The sequence below is a fragment of the Haliotis asinina genome, chromosome 15 (assembly GCF_037392515.1).
Source record: "Haliotis asinina isolate JCU_RB_2024 chromosome 15, JCU_Hal_asi_v2, whole genome shotgun sequence".
In the NCBI taxonomy this organism is placed as follows: domain Eukaryota; kingdom Metazoa; phylum Mollusca; class Gastropoda; order Lepetellida; family Haliotidae; genus Haliotis; species Haliotis asinina.
Genome location: NC_090294.1, coordinates 35,725,381 through 35,746,861, shown reverse-complemented (window position 1 = coordinate 35,746,861; position 21,481 = coordinate 35,725,381). Strand labels below are relative to the sequence as shown.

The window sequence follows — 21,481 nt, the reverse complement described above, 5'->3', positions numbered from 1 at the left end:
AAAAGTTAGATTTACAATAGATTTTAATACAGAATTATAAAAATTATCACAAAACCAAACATATCTAATTATGATCATTGTTTAGGAGCACCCCTCATTACGCATTTCATGCACACAAGATGTAACAGGTGCATTGAAACAAGTTGCTTTCATTACTTTAGCATCTATACATTCCTTATAAATATTGGACTGCTAAAACAACAGAGTGCTGTCACAAGTGTAATTAAAGTGAGTTCACATGTACACACTAATGGCTATGTTAGTACAGCATTTATATATGTATTGACAAAGACGAAAATACACGCAAAACTGGCTTCAAAGAATTACTGACATGAAGATCATGGACAATAAGTATTCGTAATATATAGGTACAATCGTGAGAAAATATGTTTATATGTTATGGTGTTCTTCATTTTTAGAAAATGTGATTGTTTCTCATCACTTCCGAGGTATGTGAGCTTAATAAGCAGAAAATTCTAATATTCTTCCAAAGAAATGGAATATCCAAAATACTTTCGTCAAACCAACATCATATCAATTCCAGATATATTGGAAGTACCAATAATGTAGACACACAAAGATCAAAATCATCAGGTTATAAAATCAATCATATCAAATCATCTTCTTTACTTTTATCACTTAAATTTCAAATTTCAGACACCTTTCTAAAATAACATGCATTTAAAGCTTAACAATTTCAGGCACAAAACATAAAAAGTTAAGGAGACTATTTCTGATCAGCAAGCTTCAAACTTCAAAATTTCGAGTAAAATTTAGACTAGACTCAGTTTATAATGATTTAACAAAATCCAAACTTGTGGGCATGAAACAAAGTATTGTGTGGCCATTCATGGCAATATCCCAGTCTGCATGGCAACCTGTTTCCAGAAATTATAAATGTACAGAAAATATTCATCTGCACACAAAAAAATTAATGTTTCATCCAATCTTTATCTAGAACTACAAATATGGCCAACAAAGGGAGGTAATTCACATTTCAAGAAAGCTGAAACATCTCAAATCAGATAAGTATAAGCCCTTACAATTACGCTCAAATATACAAGCACGGCATCAAAAAGCAACAGAATCTCAACATCCACACTACCATATCATTTTAGAATTCAACTGTTTCAATTCAGCAAACGACACCATTAACTATATTTTTTAATACAATCACCAATTTGTTTCAGAAGCTATGCATTTTTCTTAACCAGATGGGTGTGATGTTACACAGTAAACAACTAACTGCAACATTTTCTAAGTGATCACGACAACAATCAGATTTCATTCTTCCTGGATACAAAATAACAAGCAATTTAACAATTGAGACTGTTTGGTTAACCAGTACTTACTAACAGTCACACGCAACACATTCACCCTCTCATCCTCCTGACTTTCTTCATCTATGCAACTACTTCATCACAGATCATTTTGGAATGTCCTTCATCATCGCTCATTAATCTCTTCTTCAGCAGTTGATAGAGTTGTCTCCCCCATCTCCACGGCCAGTGACCATCACCAGGTGGCTGCCTTAAAAAAAAAAATCCATATCAACAACGGGATATACAGAAAGCTGATGTCATCTCTTTGAAGAGGGATATCATGTATATTCTGAACAAAAGAAACAACTGGGGTTTTTTCTGTCAAGTTTTCAAATAGAAGACAAACATGAACTCTCACTTTAATGAGATTTCATTTTTTCTAAACTTTCATTTTTTTTGCTGTTCAGTACAGTCAAGTCTCGTTAATCCAACATCGTCTGTTGCACAGCAAAATATCAGCTGTCGAACTAAACAATTGAGACTAAATTACAATTATTCAATTTGTTACCAACAAAAGCGTCGGATAAAATTGAAAGATAAACAGAGGTCAGATTAACAGGACTTGACTGTATATGACTGATGGTAAGAAAAAAGAATACAAACTGAGAGAAACAAATAAAGGATCATTACAGCACTACTAAAAGATGATGAAAACTGGAAAATATGAAAGGAAGACATGAATTTTCCTTTGATCCTTTGTTTCTCTCAGTATACATTAGACTCCCCTGAAGCTTATCAAATTGGAGAATATAGAACAATTCTATTACAAATTGCCAGAGTGGACCTGACCAACACACATGAAACGTTTATAAAGATGTGACTGGAGTGCACTGATCAACACAGTAACAGATTCTGTGTCACTTAAGGATTTTTGATTGATCAGTCAAGTCTGACTGACAAGTGGATGGTTCCCAGTTCTCTCTGGGTCGCCAGTCTTTCATTTCAGTATATCTAACTCATGAAACCCTCTGCGCAACTTGTAATCAATGACATGTGTCAACCAAGTCAGTGACCCTGACCACCTGATCCCTTTAGTCACCTCTCACAACAAGCAGAGTCGCCTTTTATGGCAAGCATGGGTTGCTGAAGGCCTATTCTACCTCAGGACCTTCACGGGTCCAACAAACAAGACACAGCATCAATTCCAGTGTTGAACAATAACATCAAAACAACCAAGGTTGAGCACCAGATTTTACCATCTAACGAAACATTCAAGCACACTAGCATAAGAAAACTATAGTGAAACCCTAACCTGTGCCTAAGTCCAACTGGTCATCATCAGCACGGTCATTGTTACCAAAGTCTGGGTTCAAATCCAGTGGTGGGTCATCATCTTCATCAGCTCCTAACAAGGCATCTGAGTCTGACCTGTGTCTCAGGATACAGTAGCGACGTACTTCATTGAACTTCCTGCAGGGCCACAAAACACATAATCACTGGTCAGAAGCTCATCGGTGTGGGTGTTCACGGAGTATATCAGAAGTGAATAAATTAGTGATTATGGTTTTATACTGTTTTTAGCAAATATTCCAGCAATATCAAGGTAGGGGACACCAGAAATGGGTTTCACACATTGTACCCATATATGTGGAAGCGAACTCAGGTCTTTGGCATGACAAGCAAATGCTTTTAACCAGTAGGCTACCCCATCGTCCCTACATAACAAGTGACTGGCATTAAAATATGAACAACTCTATATGAAGGATTAATAACAGCCTCTACTCTCATGTATTTAATGTGCACTTTCACATCCTATGATGATTACATGACATTACAAAGGACAAAATGGCTATTGTCAATCACTGATAAGTTGTCTGTCCATATTTCCTGACATCTTCAAAAACATATTAAGTCTGTATCCTGCAGTTGTCAGTTCCTTATTGACAAGAGATTCAACAAAACACAGTCAAGCACTAGATGGCTTGCTAGATCTCTTGCTAGAACAAATCTGTCATATCACATGACTAGCAACAGTTCACACTGCAGAGATCACACAAAACCATAAAAACAAATATTTGCTGTCAGCGACATTGTTGTCCTATGGTCTATTTGTCTGTTGTAACAGCAACACCATGGACAGCAGGGATTAATGAGAAAACATGTCAGGTCTGATGCTAGCCAAATAAGGATCCAGTTGAATTATGGACTGGAACAGCAATCATGAATGCTGACATGGCTACAGACTACTGCTGCCAGTGACTGGTGGTGCAATGTTGAACAGGGCTATCTTATTGTTACCTTCTGTAGTACACGATGACAAGGATGGTGACGAAGGCTGCTCCCAGCAACACAGGCACGGCAATGTAGACAGCTCGCATATTGGGCCCCTTGTTGTCTGGTGCTGATGGGCTGCTGTCTGTAGGCAGACATTATGACAGTATGCAGTGATTTGTTTAAAAACTGTGTATGCATCCAGTAAGAAGGTATTTGTTGTGAGTATATCAGGTTGATGCGAGTGTTCATAAGGAGAGTGTGTGTGAGCTGGGAATTCATGAGGACAGGATGTGTTATGTTTGGATCTCTTTGAGGACAATTTATGTGATGATAATGCCGCATAAAAAAATCAAATGTTATCTTGGGGCGTTAGGACTTTATTTCTAATTTTTTTATAGAAAAATTTGTGGCGAGGGAGGAAGACAATTTATTTTTTTCTCTCACAAATACAGCTTGGGAAGTTTCACACGTATTAATGAATTGTAGACTCATTGACATTCATTCTTACAGACACTCAATCTTGTATGGGACAAATGGATGATTAGGACAGGGCGAAGTCAAAATTATTGTTTTTAAAACTGACAATAAAAAATTGTTATGCCCACAAACAGAAGTAACGCACTGATGCCTGAAAAATATTTCACCTTTTTTATTTTGACTAAGATCTGTATGAGGACAGGATCTGTGATGCAAGTGTCTCAATGAGGACAGGATATGTTACGTTTGGATCTCTTTGGGGACAATTTAAGTCATGATAAGATCTATATGAGGACAGGATCTATGATGCAAGGGTCTCAATGAGGATAGGATCCGTTACGTCTGGGTCTGTATGAGAACAAGGCCTACATTATTTCAATACCTTACTCCATGGTAGTATTTATCAAGATTATTTTACTGTCTGTCTCTGACAGGTTTTCATAATTTACATGTATTTGTGATGAATTTACAACCTGTTTAATCACGATATGCCAGAAATACTGCTGATGTGACTTTGAATTCTCACTCCCTCACTCACTCACTCACCCACTCACCCACCCACCCACCTCACTCTTATCAAGAACCCACACAAAAAAAACCCCACATTCCAAAGGAAGTTGTTGCAAAATATCAGCAGCAATGAAACCAGCCAAGTTGCTTTTCCCTACCATTGACAACCTGGGCTCCCACGACATAGATGAGTTTACTCCTGACACTACTTCCATCCATTGCAAGGACGATGGTCTTGCTCTTTGCAGCCTTCTGTATCCTGGACACAAACTGAAACACAATCCATAGCACCCAGTAGTGCTCAAACCCCTATCTTGGCCTTATTACCATCACATGTTGGACCAGTCTGTGTCTTCCTTAGATCCCTTCATTATACTGCCGCCATGGGAAACCACAGACTTGTGAAAGATTTGATTTCACTTTGTTGACTTTATTCTTTGAGTGGATATTAGAAGTTGGTGTAATGAACAATGGGGAGAGTTCTACAGATATACAACTTCTTTATCATCAATATGACATTTCATCATTTGCTTGATAACTGTGTCAGTAGCTGTGACACATTGCTCATATTAATAATCAAGAGGTTGTATCAATAGAACAGTTGTTCAATGAAAAATTGGTATAGCATGTTAACTTCCCTTAAATAAGTTTTTAAAAAAAAAACACGTAAAATGAAAGCTATTTACATTCATCCCTAAAAAATGTCAGAGCATTATTCTTAAAAAAACCCATTGTTTTTGTATGGAAATATACAGGGAGCTAAAGGTCCTCACATCAGCATTGGACATGTCCTCAGGGTGCTGGGGCGGGACAAGGAGGACATCGGCAAGCACGGGGCTGGTGCTGTGGATCTGGACAGCCAGTCGGTTGGCACCTTGTCCGCATGTCTGAAATAGAATGATAAGTGAATGATAGTGATGGGTGGAAATAACTTTGAAATTGCTACGAGCTCCACATGCTCCACACTCAGTAGTGGAGTGTAACAAAACATACTAAGACTAAATTTACTTAGACTGACAATAAATGAGGCTGATAATATAAAATCTTCAACACAAACAGTGTCTGTCATGAAGTAGGATAAACCACATATATAGGGCTCCACTTCCTAGATCAATTAGTCTGGGCCCAATGCACACAACCATTTAAGCTCTATGACTATCATAAGCCTATGGTAAAGTTACAGCATTGTTACAGATGCAATCTACTTGTGAAGATCCAGGTTGGAACTGATCTTCAGCAACCAATGATAGTTGTTTACGGTGACTAATGGGGTCCATTAGTGGAGTCGGGTGGTCAGGTTGATGTGACTGATACGTCATCATATCCTTAGTGCATAGATTAATGCTCATCATGTTGGTCACTGTATTTTCTGGTCCAGAGTCGAGTGTTAACAGTCCACAACCATATAGCTGGACTATTGCTGAGTGTGGCATTAAAGAACAAACAAACAAACAAACAAACAAACAAAATGCCAACTTCCGCTACTTACCTTAGACAGAACCTGCCTGAGTAACTGTATAAACAACATCTTGTTGTAGACATTTTTTTCAAAGTGCAACCTTTGTGCATTTGGTGAGAAACTGAGACGGACGATGGTAGCCTTGTCTGTAAAAACAATACGCCAAATCCCAGTACAACAAGTGTTAGCCACTAACATGGCAATGTCCCCTGCCGCTAAATAAGAATGAAATATTTATAACATATTCATTAGTCTTTACTTTTTGCTCACACACATGATGTGTGAAATGGCTGGTGTCTGGATAATCACCATTGGCCAATGCAGGCTGTCAACAAAATTGAGGACATTGGTCGCATTGTTTTTATGGAATATTAAGTTAACATAAGTTAGAAAAGTGGACGAAGTGTTGTGGTCATATTGAAATAAGATCATGGTCACCCAAATAGGCTGGTGTTTGCACAATCCCCTAATGTAGACTCACCAACTGTAGGATGTCACCAAATTTGAAGACATCAAATAAAATAGTTCATGAGATGTGTTAAAGAGTGTGTCAAGGTCACCACCAAAACAGACTAGTGTCTTCGTAATTGCCCAATGAAGGCTGTCACCAATTTTGAAGGTATTGGGTATAATAGTTCAGGATATATCGTGTTAAGAAGAATCTGAAAAATGGCCAAAGTGTCTTGGTAACCTTGAAGATATGCTCAAGGTGATCTAAACTCACTGGTGTCTGCATGATCACTCAATAAAGGCTGTCACCACATTTGAAGACATTGGGTACTACAGTTCATGAGATAACAAGAACTGAACAAGAACTGGACAAACTGATGGTCTAGATCTTTTTTTATTCTAGTCTAGTGTACATTTCAGAGCTTGTTTTGGTCCCATCTTCAGACAGAACTGAACAAGTCCTGAAATGTTGTACTCCAGAATCAAAAAGAAGATGTAACCCAGAAAACTATGTTCATCAAACAGCACCTTCTAAAATGCCAGTCAAGCATCTAGCTGCAGAGTTGGAGTGAAATATTTGTGTCTGTGGTCTAGAAAGTTACTGTTAGAAGTCTGTGGAAAGTGTTGACTTACCGAACACCTGGACATTGAAGCGCTTGTACACGGTGCCCACTGAGTTGATGGCTTCCACCGTCACGGTGTAATTGCCGTGTCCGCTGTAGGAGTGCTGGACATGTCTGTCCCATGACAACAGTGGCCTTGTATCTCCAGTCTACAGCAGATCAGTAGTTAAGTAGCAAGTGGTGCTCAACATTGTTAATGGTTTATAAATAGCTGACATCCTTCATACAGAAAAGTTGAATAAAATGCAGAAGAAGAAATGAAGATATGAATATATTTTTTGTGTTATAACAAGGGTGAGTGATTGAGTTGGGTTCTTCGCTGCTTTTAGCAACATTCCAGCAATAACATGGCGGGAAACATCAGAAATGGGCTTCACATATTGAATCCACGTGGACAATTGAACATGGAACTTGTGAATGCCATAACCACTACACTATCTCACTACTCCCTGTTATAACAAAGAATACTGACTAACTAGGAAACATAAATCAAGGCTAGTGAGGGTGATGAGGATTCTTAGGAGAAGCATGTACAGAGATAGTGACCTCCCTACATGTCATGCACAAAAGACCACCCCATGACCACCCTCAAAATCCCCACTTTTCTTAAGCATAAGTTTGTAACATTTCTATGTACAAAGCTGATGACACCCTTAGTTTATGTGTACAAATTTGATGACACCACCTCCATTGGGTTAATAATGAATGGTCCCTAGTGTTTGATAGAAAGTACAAAAGCACCATGCTGTCAGGCTTGAGCCTCAATGAAACATACTTACAATCCACACATCTATGTTTATAGGCAGGTCATTGTTAGCTGTTTAGTATCACATATTCCAGTTGAGTGTTAGCAGTCTATATATAATTCAGTCAGCTATTAACATTATGTGAGACCTTAGTACTTCCAGGGACCAACAGCCCTTCATACCTTTTCCAATAATTTCCTGGTAATCAGTTGACAGTAAGGAATTGATAATCCTTGCAGGAATAACTAATTTCCTATCTAACCATCCCCAAATTAGTCGACTATTATGACTGTGATAGCCATGCACGGTTGTAAACATGGTCTGGTCCAGTAAAGTTATATCTAGCAGTCGTGTAATTTGGAAACAGAACCGGTTCTTAAACGTCTGCCTGTCACTGGAAATCTGGTACCAGAAGTAAGCTGGAACGCGTTGGTGTATGCAAAGACAGTCAGGAACCAGCCTACAACCGGAAGCAGTGCTACACGAGACTTACATGCACCACTACAGTAACACCTTATCAAGTCAATGATCTGATCCATAGTGAGTTTTGAGAAGAGAAAAGGGGATGACTCACTTCATCACCAAATGTCCACAGGAAGTGTATATGAGTCTGCTTGTTGGTTACCAGTGGTCCAGAAATATCAATTTCAAAGTTGGTCAAGTGATTCACTTTTGTTGCTTGTGGTCCAACATTTGTGGTGCTGATCTTATCTATTGAATGAGAACAAATCAATCAGTACTCTCTCCAGCTGAAATCTGCAATATCATGGCTTTTCACAGTAGCATATCTGCATGTCTTTAACTAAAACAGACTCAAAGAGGTCAACATATCTCAACTATTTCACAATAATCGCAAAATATTTATTGTGTAATAAATGGGAAAAGAAGAGTATGTAAACATAAACAACAAACTGTTCACACAAATGACATATCAAAATAAGAAATTTCTATTGGACAGTTTCACTTCTCCATTAATGAGAAATAATATGAATAAATTTGTAATAACTAAATCAGCATATATACCGGTAACACAGACAGACAGACAGACACAGACAGACAGAGAGACAGACAGACACAGACAGATACATATGAACTGAAAATCTTAACTGCCTGGTAATACATCAAAACCATGTTGGTTTGCATCTCTGCTTAGCTATACTGTCGTCCTGAGGCGAAAACTGCAAGCAAAGCAAATTATGATACATTTCAGTTCACTTGTCTTATCAAGAAATGTTTACTAACCTTCAACTCTGAACTCCAGTGACGTGGTGACACTGCCCTTGACATTGGTGGCTGTGACCGTGATGTTTTTAAGTCCATGTCTAGAGAACCTGTGTGTCACAGAGCTGTTCTTGAAACTTGTCCTGTTTACAGGTTGGGATCCATCGTCGAGTGTCCATGTGTATTTCGTAGACATCTTAGATCCCTGATATTGAAGACGAATGACCATGACCAGACATTTAAGCAAATCCTAACTGCCTTTTCAAATAGCTAACATATATTGAGGGAAAAGATAATGGATCACATGAAAGGAAAAGTGTTCCTTTATTTCTTCAAGGTTTCTCCCCAAGCTCTGTATTGCATAGCTTGAAAGAAATCTCGAAAAAAATATGGGAACACTTGTGCTTTCATGTGATCCCTTATTTTTTTCCCTCTTTATATAAACAACTGTTTTGGACAAAGCTGAACCAATGGAAGGATGATGTTTTAATTCAGTTGAAATTAACATTGGTTGTGTTTTGGTAATGTTTTAATTTGGCAACTGTGACTGTTTGTCTGCTTATCAGAATCAGTGAGTGAGATTAGTTTAATGCCCCACGCTGGGAATTGAACCAAGGTCTTTGGTGTGATGGGCTATGCTTTAACAATAACGTTACCCCATCGACCCCTTGGTTGTCATACAAGATGAACTTTTTTCACAACTCACAAATATATGCATATCAGTTCAAGATACAAAATATCACAGCTAATAGTGATCACATTTGTAAAGTCTACTGTATAACGCAGACCTGTATAGTATTTTGTATTTAAGGTAGATCTTGGAATGGGTGAATACTGCATGTTCTAATTATCAATGAAACAGTAAAAGTTGTCAGTGAACTTGGATCATGAAAAGTAGTTCCGTCAAACAGTCATATTTCTTCTCTACTAAGCTGACCAATCAACACTGAGAATCACTGAAAACCACATGTGCAATTGTCACAAAAATAATCATGTACATAACCTAGCCTGCATGGGTAACAATATGACTTATACCACACACCATGTAGCTGAGCACATACAATCAGCCACCTGCAGCCGGACCTCTCCATCAGTGTAGCTGCTGACCAATCAAGAATGAAAATCAAAGCTAAGTTACTATGGGAACCAATCACATCAAAGAAGGGAGAAAACTCTACTGACTCAAACTCTATCTCCATACACAACTTGGTCATCAACCGTCTCAGCTTGTCACAGCAATATTCCAGAACTTTGACAACAAGCAGAAAATAAATAGGTCTGGACCAGAGAATCAGGTAATCAACATTGCAGGTAGTGAGTCCCTCCATTGGGCAAGACAAGTAATCAAGAAAATTTCTGAGTATGGCCAGTCCATTAGGCTACTACTACCAGCAGAAGTTACAACCGATCTATTCCAACCTGGAATCTCTGTTGAGATGGTAGGAGAAGGTTCCAAATATGTCAGAGATATTCTGTATATTACCGTGTATAAGCCGAATTTTGAAGACCAAAGAATGTTGTCTGTAGAAGGGGGTCGGCTTATCTATGAGGCACAATTTCACAAAAGTATTATTCTGGTTGTCAGTATGCTGTGAGGACGATTTTACAGGTTAGCGGTACATCTGCTAGAAAGTTTACGATGATTACACCCACTTTGTCAAACATGATCAATAAAATACAAAGTGAAGTATCCAGTTTTCATTATTTCAAATTATTTTGCCCATAGGCATTATTAAGTTCTGTACCTACCTATTTCCACACAATATTAATTTCTAAAAAGTTATAATCCTGTCCGGTCGCCATTTGATGCGACAATCAGATCAGTTGTTTCCTGACACTTCACATACGGTGATTGCTTCCTGTTGTTTCGTAGATGCCACGCAAGCGATAGGTGGTGAGATTGCTATTGTTTTGTTGAAGTGTTCAAGAAGTGAGCGATTATTGGAGTAGGGGCATTCATTTGTAACATGTAATTATACCCCCCAGCTGAGAGCCACGATGCAATACCGCAAAGTTTCCCTTCACCCTTTTATAGTTTCATTTTCGTGTAATCAAAAAATTATTACTATAGATTTCTCAGATAATATCTGTGGTCATCTTTTTCCCAATATCAATGGCATTCCGCTCGGTAACAGCATACAGCTGGGGCAAATACCTTCATTTTCAAAATTCCATACAATTAACATTTGAGGTGGCGATTCTTTTGATAGGGGATATCGTTCAAAAGCTCTGAACATCAACCTTGCCAAGAGTATTTTCCAATTTGTAAGAAGCAATCTTATTGGATAAAAACTAGTTTCTAATGATGCTTATTTCCCCCAGTCTGCTACAAGGATCGTGAATGGTCAAAATCAAACACGTGACCTGTGGCAGCCAATCAGATAACAGCAACGGATATTATCGTTTGTAAACTTATAGATTCAGACGAAAGTTTTGAGTAAAATCATGCTATTCTAAACGTGTTAGACAACATACCACCACCTATACATACATTACGGACCTTAGTGCATTTATCGTGCTAGGTTATGACCTTTCACAAAAATTCTTTATGCACATTTTTTATCATTAAACACCGTGTCCGAGCGTTAAGTTCGAGGCGATGAAAGCCGAGATGTCGCTTAAGTACAGCACACAATGGCTCAAAAAAGATGAACATAGTAAGTTATAATGTTCATTTGACAACTTTTACGAGTACTGTTGTTGATTGTATTCTTCAGCTTATTCACTTTGATTAATTATCCCTCAGAAACATTGTTACTTTGCTCTTTGACAACTTGATGATATGGACCCGTTGATGATGCACGTGTACGAGAATTTTTTCCGATAAAATAGGGAAAAATAGTTTATAATTCTAATTCTGTCGGGTTTAACCTCTTACTGTGGATACAGAACGGAAAACAAACACAGATTTTTAGAATAATGGTCAGTATAATCTTTATTAGATATTATTCTCACTTTGCATACTTACGTTTCACATCCAAGATTGTAAGTGCGAGATGTCTTGTGGTGTGAATTGACCGCGACCATAGTTACGTTTTACATGATCCAAGACTGTAACTGGCAGATGTCTGATGCAGGGGGTTGGCTTATGCACGAAACATACTATTTTGACACTGATTTGGGGGGCCAAGTTAAGGGATTGGCTTATCTATGGGTTCGGCTTATACACGGTAACATACTGTAGTAAATCCTATCTGATGCTGGATGTATCTTTACAACTCCACCTTATAATTGACCTTCCTCTGGATTCACTGCAGTATTATGGCAACAATATATTGATGTTGTTGTTGTTATACGCCATACTCAGCACTATTCCAGCTATGGGGTGTTGGTCAGTAAATAACTGAGTCTGGCCCATAAAATCCAGCGATCAACATCATGAGCATCAAACTACACTATTGGGATATGATTGACATGACTCGTTCCACCCACATCCACCACCAAGTCCTTGAGTCTGACCACTCAAATACCAAAGTAAAGGGCAATGATGTGGTACTCGCCTCTTATGACAAGCACCTGTTACTGAAGACGTATTCTAACTAAGATCCTCACAGGTGGCACAGGTTGATGTGATTACCTGATGCCTGCACTCACCTTCCCTTGTATCAGCCTGAACTCTACATCTGTGTTTGTAGCTGCAATGGCCTGATCTGTCTGAATCTCTAGATCCCCTGGTTTAATAGTTGGACAGGTTTCTGTCGAAGACTTGTACTTGTCATCATCAGCCTTGCCACCCGTACAAACATCTGCAGCAATCTTGCGGTATCTGTGCCAGAACAGAACATAACAGACCTGTTATTACACTACACAGATACCCCGCATAAATATAAGGCACAAATATACAGTTGTGACTACATGGGATGGTGTGATGGTTACATGGAAGACTGCACAGCTTTCATGATAGTTCTACAAAATATACACAGGTTTCTTCAAACACTACTTTGTTAAATAAGTTAAACAATTAATCAAATCTTAAAACAGTTGCGTTTTCTACTTAATGGTTTGGGATTTCAGTATACTGATGATGTCTGAAGATAAGGCAGACAAAAAAGTAGTGAAATTCATTGCTGACATAACAATTGTCGCAGAGGTTACACATTCTTCCTTCAGAAGGAATTTTGTGTCACATATCTACTTTTATAGATTAAAGAATGGCAGTAAGTTCTAAATGAGAGAAACTTAAAGGTCACATGCAACGTAAAACACAACTTTGCAGATTCTGGTACCTTTCGGTATGCACTTACCGAAACAAATCATCAAAAATGCCAATTCAGCCTATAAAGTTGAAAAAAACGCGATGAAAAAAAAGCCCGCGAAATCGGGGTTCAAACGTTTTACTAAATTCCCCCCAGCGCTGGGGGAAAAACTGGTTTCAGCAGCTGTGCTGCGCTGCGTCCATGACGCATGCGCAGTGAATAGGTTCGCGGAGCTTGAAACAGTATGCATGCCCAGCGTCTGAGGTCGTGAGCAGGAGTCTAATCTTGGTTGTGTACACAAACAAGTAAATAATCTACTCGTTACGTAAAACAATTTGTTGATTGTGGTAAGCAGTCTCTGTCACAGAGAAAGCTCAGTGTCTGGTTTATTTACACCTATATGTCTGTCTGCCTGTCTGCTAAAGACAACATGCAGTACACAGCTTCAATCATTGACCACATGCAATTTGAACTTAACACCTATCAGACAATAAGACATAAAGAAAATAAGTTGATTTATGACTCGTGCACCCGAGTCCCGTGTCTGCCACATTATGTAATCAGGCACGTGTGATACACACGACATGTTTTTATGTCTGTGGGTTGCAAACAAACTACATTCATTTTTTCGGATGACTGGATCTGACGGAAACTGGTGCAAACTCTTGTCAGTTTCAAGTCCTACTTTGTACTTGGACGAATGACAGATTCCAGCCACGCAGGATTTTTATTGGATCGAGCGCAAATTCAGAGAAAATGTATTTTCCAAACCCAACATCCCTATATACATTCTTCATGGATAACGACTTCTTTTCGTGTATATGATTTTGTTTGACAACAGTATATGAATCCATACTGAAACGACGCATCAAGTACACAAAAAGAAGTTGTTATGCATAAAGAATCTTACTTTCTTGTGACTGGCTATACTTCTAAAATGCCCATCAAAAAGATCATCTTTCTGTACACACAATGAACCCTCAGCATATCAGCAAATGAAACAGCCAATCGGAAGCCGCCGTTACACTTGAGTGCATATCCACCCGCTATGACTGGGTTCGGTCTCCCGAGGGCTTCATTTCGGGGGAAGTAAGCCCAAGTACAAAATATTGCACTTTTGAATCGCGATTATACACTTATAATTGTGTTTATTTGCTTTTTTAGAAGCAGCAATGTATATTATATGTCATGAATAAGTGATAAATGTGTTTTAATTATGTTTCATTTTTTGGTTGCATGTGACCTTTAAGAGCCATGGAGAAAGGGATATATGTGAGATATTCTTTAAAGATATGTTCAGCTAATGAAAAGAGAATGTTAAGTTTTATCAGACGAATTAGTGACTGATATGACACCACCTGCAATGGGGACTAAAACATCAGAGTTATATGTGATAGACACCTCAGAACTCTCAAAACGTCTTCACAAACAGTAATTCATCTATTCATTTTCTGCCAAATGTGTTGCCATTCATACCTAAATTATTTGTGAAACTAGTAAGCAGAACAATCCATTTAGGGTGTGGGCTAATTGAAGCTGTTTAAATCCCATTCATGTGCATGGATATGGGTAAATCAGTTGCAGTTGTAGATCTTGTATTTCAAAATGAATGTTCACAATTCTTAAAAAAGATACTTTTTTCTGTATCTTTATATATATTCAGCTTTTAGGTCATGATCAGCTATATCAGAGGTAGTGAGTGTGATTTGCCTTTTGTCAAAACTCAAGAGAGAAATATGTGCTGTATTGCAACTAAATAATGGCTTGATGTGAAAGGATAGCCTAGGTCAAAGACATATACAAGACTAACAAACTGAAGGCCACAGATATGGTGCTAAGGATAAAAGCACAACAATCATACAGTTATAAGAAATGATCTTCTCAACAAATTACCCTTAATGATCCACGAAAAAATTCTTTGAACTGCAAATTGTGCAGTCCTAAATGATAAATGATAGTTAAGTGTTCTTAGCAATTAAAGCCATGCTTAACACCTCACCCACAACAATTCAAAGTTGAATGTTTTCACATGTAGTGGTCATTGTCCACAAGACACAATGCTGTGACACTAAATAAGCACTACACAATGTTTACCCTTTACTGCGGTTAAACTCCTTTCCTTCCTCACACTCATTGATGATGCTTTCCTCTGTAAACCATCCTGCCTTCTTGCAGTTGCCTTTGTTGAGGACGTAGCCATAGTCACTGGAGAACAAATACTACATGCGTACTCACACTAAACCTCTCTTCACAGCGAGATGGTTACGTTTTATGCCACTTTGAGCAATATTTCAGCAATATCATGGCGGGAGACACCAACACACTTTACTCATGTAGGGAATCGAACTCAGGTATTCGGTGTGATAAGTGAACACATTAAGTATATGCAACCATCTTCTCACAGCAGTCTTTGTATTACCAAATGTAAGACTCGATTTGAGTCTTGACAAACAAAAATATATCAAGGCGGTTTCAAAAATAAGCCAAACAATGAACTTTAGCATAGCAACAGACATGTCAAAGGTCAGACAGACACAGTTGTCTTGGGGATTATATATGCGTCAAATTCTTACTAAGGCTTCAGCAGAGCATTCCTTTATACCTAAAATATTCCAAGTAAATATTGAAGTGTGAACTAGACAAACTGGTGGTTGATATTGTAAGCAGCATCCCCTGCTTTTGGGAGTGATGTAACAAAATCAACAAAGTTAGACCACCAGGGGGGCCACTGATCAGAGCGATCTTAGCGCTAAGGTGAAAGTAGCTTTCACTCTCTAACTTTCGACTGACATAGTGCCAAGACTGCTTTGTCCAATGGCACCCAGGTCTGACGTTATCTCCTTATTGGGAACCTATTCTAAACCATTCAAAACTCTGGGGGATATTGGGGTTTACAAGACATAAAATGCAAATGATGATGAAGATAGAGGAAACAGATGTTGAAGAGAAACTATGGCAAAATGTGACAAGTTATTCCATTCCTTTGCCAATGTTTCATCTGTATTGATATATATTACTTTTTCTCACATGCTTTGGCATTGGCTAGTGGTTTACACACAAAATGGAATATCCCCTTCTTTTTTTGAAAGGCATATATGCTTACATGGTCCATCCAACTTTGAAAACGAATCCTTGAAAAATAGCAGGAGTTTTCATAGTACTTAAAACCTTCAAATCCCCATCAGTATGACCTAACCTCAGTTTAAATACCTACTATTTGTCAGCTGTCGTCATTTATACCACAGGAGTGAGATATCCGACAGGATGCCTACCATTCAAAGTCCTCCTCTTCACATCGACAAATAGTAGTGTTTGTGGGTCTTCTGTAATCAGCTCCATTGTAGCATTGAGAATCTTGCTTTCTGCGCTCATAGACAATTTTGCCCCCCAAGATGCATTTTTGAGTATCCATCTATGAAATAAAAGTAATTTTTGTTAGATATTCAAGTCATAATGTCAATACTTTATTGCAGCACAATTATGTCCCATTGCCTAGAACCTATGATAAAAAGTTGTGGGCAATCTGTTTCATATGATCCTCATTTGTATGACACAAGCAATGACAAAAAAATATTTATAGTGAAACCTGCCAACCGGCACCTGTCTGATCTGGCACTCTGTCAAAACCAGCATAAAATCTTGGCCCATTTTACAATGATATTATGATCATTAAGACACTATCTAAATCAGCATCTGTCTATTCCACATTCCTGCACCACTTTCCAGTCCCTACACGGAACTTTAACACTGTCTAAACCGGCATGGGTACAAGGAGTCCAATCAAGCACCCATAATCCAATACGCTAATCAATCTTGACACTTGATAATCAGGAAGCAGTGATTAAGCAGTGAATTAAACGCTTGTAGGATTACCACGGTTATTCTTTATAAACACTAGGGGATTGTGTTAACTCTTTTCAAGTGAATGACTTGTCAGTAAATAAATATCTGACTTTTTCTGGCGAATTTTTTTATTTGTGCTTGTTATTTGATCAATGTTTAGTGGTACATAAAGACTGATTAGCTGTCATCAACACTGTTTTAGTTTGTTGCACAATTACAGGAGATCAAAGGCACACAAGAGATTGACGAATATAAATGGTAGCCATGTTGGAAAATGATTGCCAATCTCATCTGGCACCCTGTCTTAAGCATTTTGTTTTGGTCCCATGGAGTGCTATTCGGTTTAGACAGGTTTTACTGTATAGTGTGCATGTAGTCATTAGACCTTAGTATAGACATGACACAGCACTGAATGTACTTCTCTTTCTATAAGCTGACCAACAGACAACTCATTGAAAACCAATTTTCATTCTGTTGTATGTGCAATAGTGCTGGGCTGGTTAGCTGCCTTGCAGCATTGACCAATCCATAACAGGGACACCATGTTTGATGACTTCTCACCTGGTCAGCAGGGGTCCATGTTGTGTAGTTGTCCTTCACACATTTTTGGGTCAATACCGACGAGAAGTTGAGCTTGACCACTGTCCAGACACTGCTTCTGTTCTCATGGCCATATACACTGTAACCATAGTACCAGGAGCCACAATTTAAAAAATCTCTGATAGATAGATAGGATATCTATATAGCGCACATATCCATGCACCAGTGCATGCTCAATGCGCTGGTATTTTTCCCTCGATCACTGGATGTCAATCTCAACAGCACATCATATTTCAATCTCAACTCCCTGGGGAGTATACAACTCTTGCTGCCACTATGTAGGCGCACTGAGTTGATTGTGGCTCTCTCATCTCTCTCTGCCACCATACATATCATTAAAATACAAACATACCACAGCAACACTATTAATGAAACAAAAGTATAAACTGGTGCCACAATTGTTTTCAAGAAGTATAGAAACTCTGTGTTAAGCTAGTGGTAAGGGAGAGAGAGTGAATGAATTTAGTTTTACGCCACTTCAGCTGAGACACCAGAAATTGGTTTCACACATTGAACCCACGTAGGAAATCGAACCAAGGTCTTTGACATGACGACAAACACTCTAACCCCTACGCTACCCCTACTGCTCCTAAAGGAGATGGAAATAGGGACACCACCCTTGTTCTGTATCAGTGAATAATTTCATCATCTTCGACACAAGTTGTCATGGACATATACAACCTATAACAAACAATTTTGAACACAGAGTACCACAACTTTCAGATCAGAGACTCACATCATCTTATGATTACACGATGCCATTTAGAAAGTGGTCAAATGCAACATATGTCATATTTGGGATTTCACTTTCTTAGTAAAGTACACATTCTAGTACTTTTTTCGGTTTAGTCCCATCCGGGATTCGAACCCGCACCCTCAGAGTCAGGCACCTAATCGCCAGCACACAAAGTCAGCCGCCTAGCCCGTTCAGCCACCGCAACTTCCACAAAAATGAAAGTCGGACAACTGGTAGTCTAGACTGCGTACTTTGTGTACCCCTCTGATGAGTGTAAATTGGCACGGCTCCCACGGCCGAAAGCTATGATTACACGATGCCATTTAGAAAGTGGTCAAATGCAACATATGTCATATTTGGGATTTCACTTTCTTAGTAAAGTACACATTCTAGTACTTTTTTCGGTTTAGTCCCATCCGGGATTCGAACCCGCACCCTCAGAGTCAGGCACCTAGAGATTAATTTAGATAGGGCAAACAATACAAAGTGAATTCCTGTTGATTCTGTCACCTCTGTTGGAATGTACATGGTTATGATTCTGTTTTCTCCAAACCTTGCAATGAGTGAGGTTATGCCCGGCTCATTAAGAACCCCATCAACACGGATCTTCTTCCCTGACAGGAACTTCTCAGTGTGCCAAGTCTTGCCCTCATCAAGAGAGTAGCTGCAACCAATGAATGTGGCTTTACACAATGTTCAGCAAAATCAGCTACGCTCAGTAATGGCATAGCTGTGTTACACCATGTTCAGAAATATCACATCAATGTTCAGCAATATCACTGCAATATTACGCCAAGTTCAGCAATAACACAGCAATGTTCAGCAATATCATCGCAAATGTACATCATGTTCAGCAATTTTTCAGTATGTCCAGCGATGATACATCACGTTCAGCAATGTTAGAACATGCTCAGCAATGTGATAACATGCTCAGCAATGTTACACCATGTTACAGCAATGTTCAGCAATGTTAAGCATGTTCAGCAATGCCACAGCATGCTCAGCAATGTTACACCATGTTCAGCATTGCTTGCAGCAATGTTCAGCAGTTTTACAGCAATACTCATCATTTTATTACAGATGACTAAGTAACGTAGATGTAGGCAACGTCTCAGTAGTTGACATCTTTGATATCTCCAGGGTATACCACCCAATCAATGCTTAATGAATTGCATCATTGACCTGATGCAGACGTTCCTACATAATTATGTAAAACTTCCAAAAGCTACAAGGAGGTCATAGACTTACTGCACATTGTCTGTCTGGTTAATGGAGGCATCTTCTATGGCAGTCAGCACGCTGCCCTGGTCAAGGATGTTGAACTTGTACCGACCTGCCGCCAGTGAAGTCTGGACCAAACAAAAAACAGACATCCTTTGTATTGCAGGCTGTGATTTTTCAACTGTCTTAAAGATATTAACATAGTATGAAACAAGCCAAAACATGTCAGTAAGGGCCACCAATACTCCGTAAGCAGAATGAAGTTAGGGTTGCTGACACACTTACCTGGGTCCAGGTCCAGCCCCCATCACGACTGATGAAGACAGATAATGGTCCATCCTTGAGCTTGGTGCCAATGTTGCCGTGGGCCATTAGGATACCAGGCGCCTTGGCTTCTGCCAGGATGCTGATCACATACAGACTGTGGACCATTAAGTGGATGGAACAGTCGCTGGTCTGAGACAGAAAGTTGTAGATGGCGTTAATGTTAAAACGATGCTACTGAAAAAATTACAGAGGGTAAACTATACCCAAAAGAACTTTGCATGAGAGAGACAGTATGGTTTTACACCCCTTCTTATCAATAGTCCAGCTTTAACACACCAGGGAACACCAGAAAGGGGCTTCACCCATTGTGCCCACATGGGAAATTGAAGATTTGAACCCAGATCTTTAGTGTGATGAGCAGATGCTTTAACCACTTGGCCATCCAATCGCCATTACTGTGAACAGTTATTTCATTGTACCACCTATTAACACAGACCAGCAAACCACACTTTGAACCTTGTGCAACACACCTCGGTGGAGTGCAACCAGGTATCATATCATGAACCTGTCATGCAACCAATTGTCAGCAGATCCTGATGATGCTTAGGGACACCACTCTTGCAAGGCTTCCTTACAAAAACACCCTTTGAAAGCATATATTACTGTTCATGAACTACTGATTCTAATTGCATATTGAATAAAATGTCAATATAACAATGCTCAAAAAGTAGAAATTGTGGGAACATCACTAATACCAATGTGTAAAGGTATTCATGTCATAACATGTCAAAAGGATGCAATAATTGATTTTTTTTTAAAATTCAGACACAAATATTTCAAAGATAAACATGTCATTTTTATGAAATGCCATACAATACCATGGATAAGTTGATCTAATAGACATGCTGACCCCTGTAACCTGACCCTTCAAACCAGTATCAAAATGGTATGCTCCATGGATAAGCTGACCCTCCAGCCTTCAGTCATCTTTTCAGTGTGATCAGTTGTCAAGAACAGTGTATAAAGTCCATACTGAATTATGCAGGTTCATCCCCCAGTAATTACGGTAACAACCTAACAATCAGCTGTGCTAAACTCAATTTAACCAAGTCTAAGTAAACTTAATCTCAGTACTATTCGTTACAATCCTCCACTGAGTCTAACAAACCCTAGTAGTAGGTCGCGTCAGGTAACCTTTGAGTGACCTATGACTGTCCAATCAAACCCAAGTTGGCCGAACGGTTTCAACCAATCAGACAACAGCTACTGTTTGGGGTTTCCCAGCACTTATGAAATTCCCCTGTCACTGACACTGATCCCTCAACAAACGAAAAATCCACATAAAACACATATGCAGTAAACACTCTTATGGCTTTCTGATGACATGGTTACCATTGGCCAATATTTCTGCAAGCTGACATCCTTGAATACTGACAAAATGCAATTTCAGTGACTGTTTAGCATGCTCCATGTGGAAGCAATCATACAGAAAATGGCATTCAGAATCATTTGGGTACAAACCTTTTAGAGATAAAAGTTTAAACGGTATGAGCGAATGGTCCACTTTCGCAATTTGGTAAGTTGTGTTCTAATTGG

The 21,481-nt window shown here is 38.9% G+C and overlaps 1 protein-coding gene across 2 annotated transcripts in view; it reads right to left on the bottom strand.

The window, feature by feature from the left end:
• Positions 1–7: 7 nt before the first annotated feature.
• Positions 8–21,481, bottom strand: part of LOC137265473 (VPS10 domain-containing receptor SorCS2-like) — a 46,598-nt gene continuing 25,124 nt past the window's right edge. The window contains exons 11-26 of one of the 2 annotated variants that reach the window (XM_067800878.1): positions 19,904–20,074; positions 19,646–19,746; positions 18,951–19,061; positions 17,623–17,740; positions 16,491–16,630; positions 15,313–15,423; positions 12,617–12,788; positions 9,044–9,227; positions 8,376–8,512; positions 7,066–7,204; positions 6,013–6,128; positions 5,297–5,410; positions 4,682–4,793; positions 3,561–3,678; positions 2,575–2,732; positions 8–1,530 (exon numbers count right to left, since the gene is read on the bottom strand). In XM_067800878.1, the coding sequence (XP_067656979.1) occupies positions 1,469–1,530; positions 2,575–2,732; positions 3,561–3,678; positions 4,682–4,793; positions 5,297–5,410; positions 6,013–6,128; positions 7,066–7,204; positions 8,376–8,512; positions 9,044–9,227; positions 12,617–12,788; positions 15,313–15,423; positions 16,491–16,630; positions 17,623–17,740; positions 18,951–19,061; positions 19,646–19,746; positions 19,904–20,074 (2,064 nt within the window). In that variant the 3' untranslated portion in view covers positions 8–1,468. The remainder of the gene's footprint in view (positions 1,531–2,574; positions 2,733–3,560; positions 3,679–4,681; positions 4,794–5,296; positions 5,411–6,012; positions 6,129–7,065; positions 7,205–8,375; positions 8,513–9,043; positions 9,228–12,616; positions 12,789–15,312; positions 15,424–16,490; positions 16,631–17,622; positions 17,741–18,950; positions 19,062–19,645; positions 19,747–19,903; positions 20,075–21,481) is intronic. The other variant, XM_067800879.1, reaches the window with a different exon arrangement.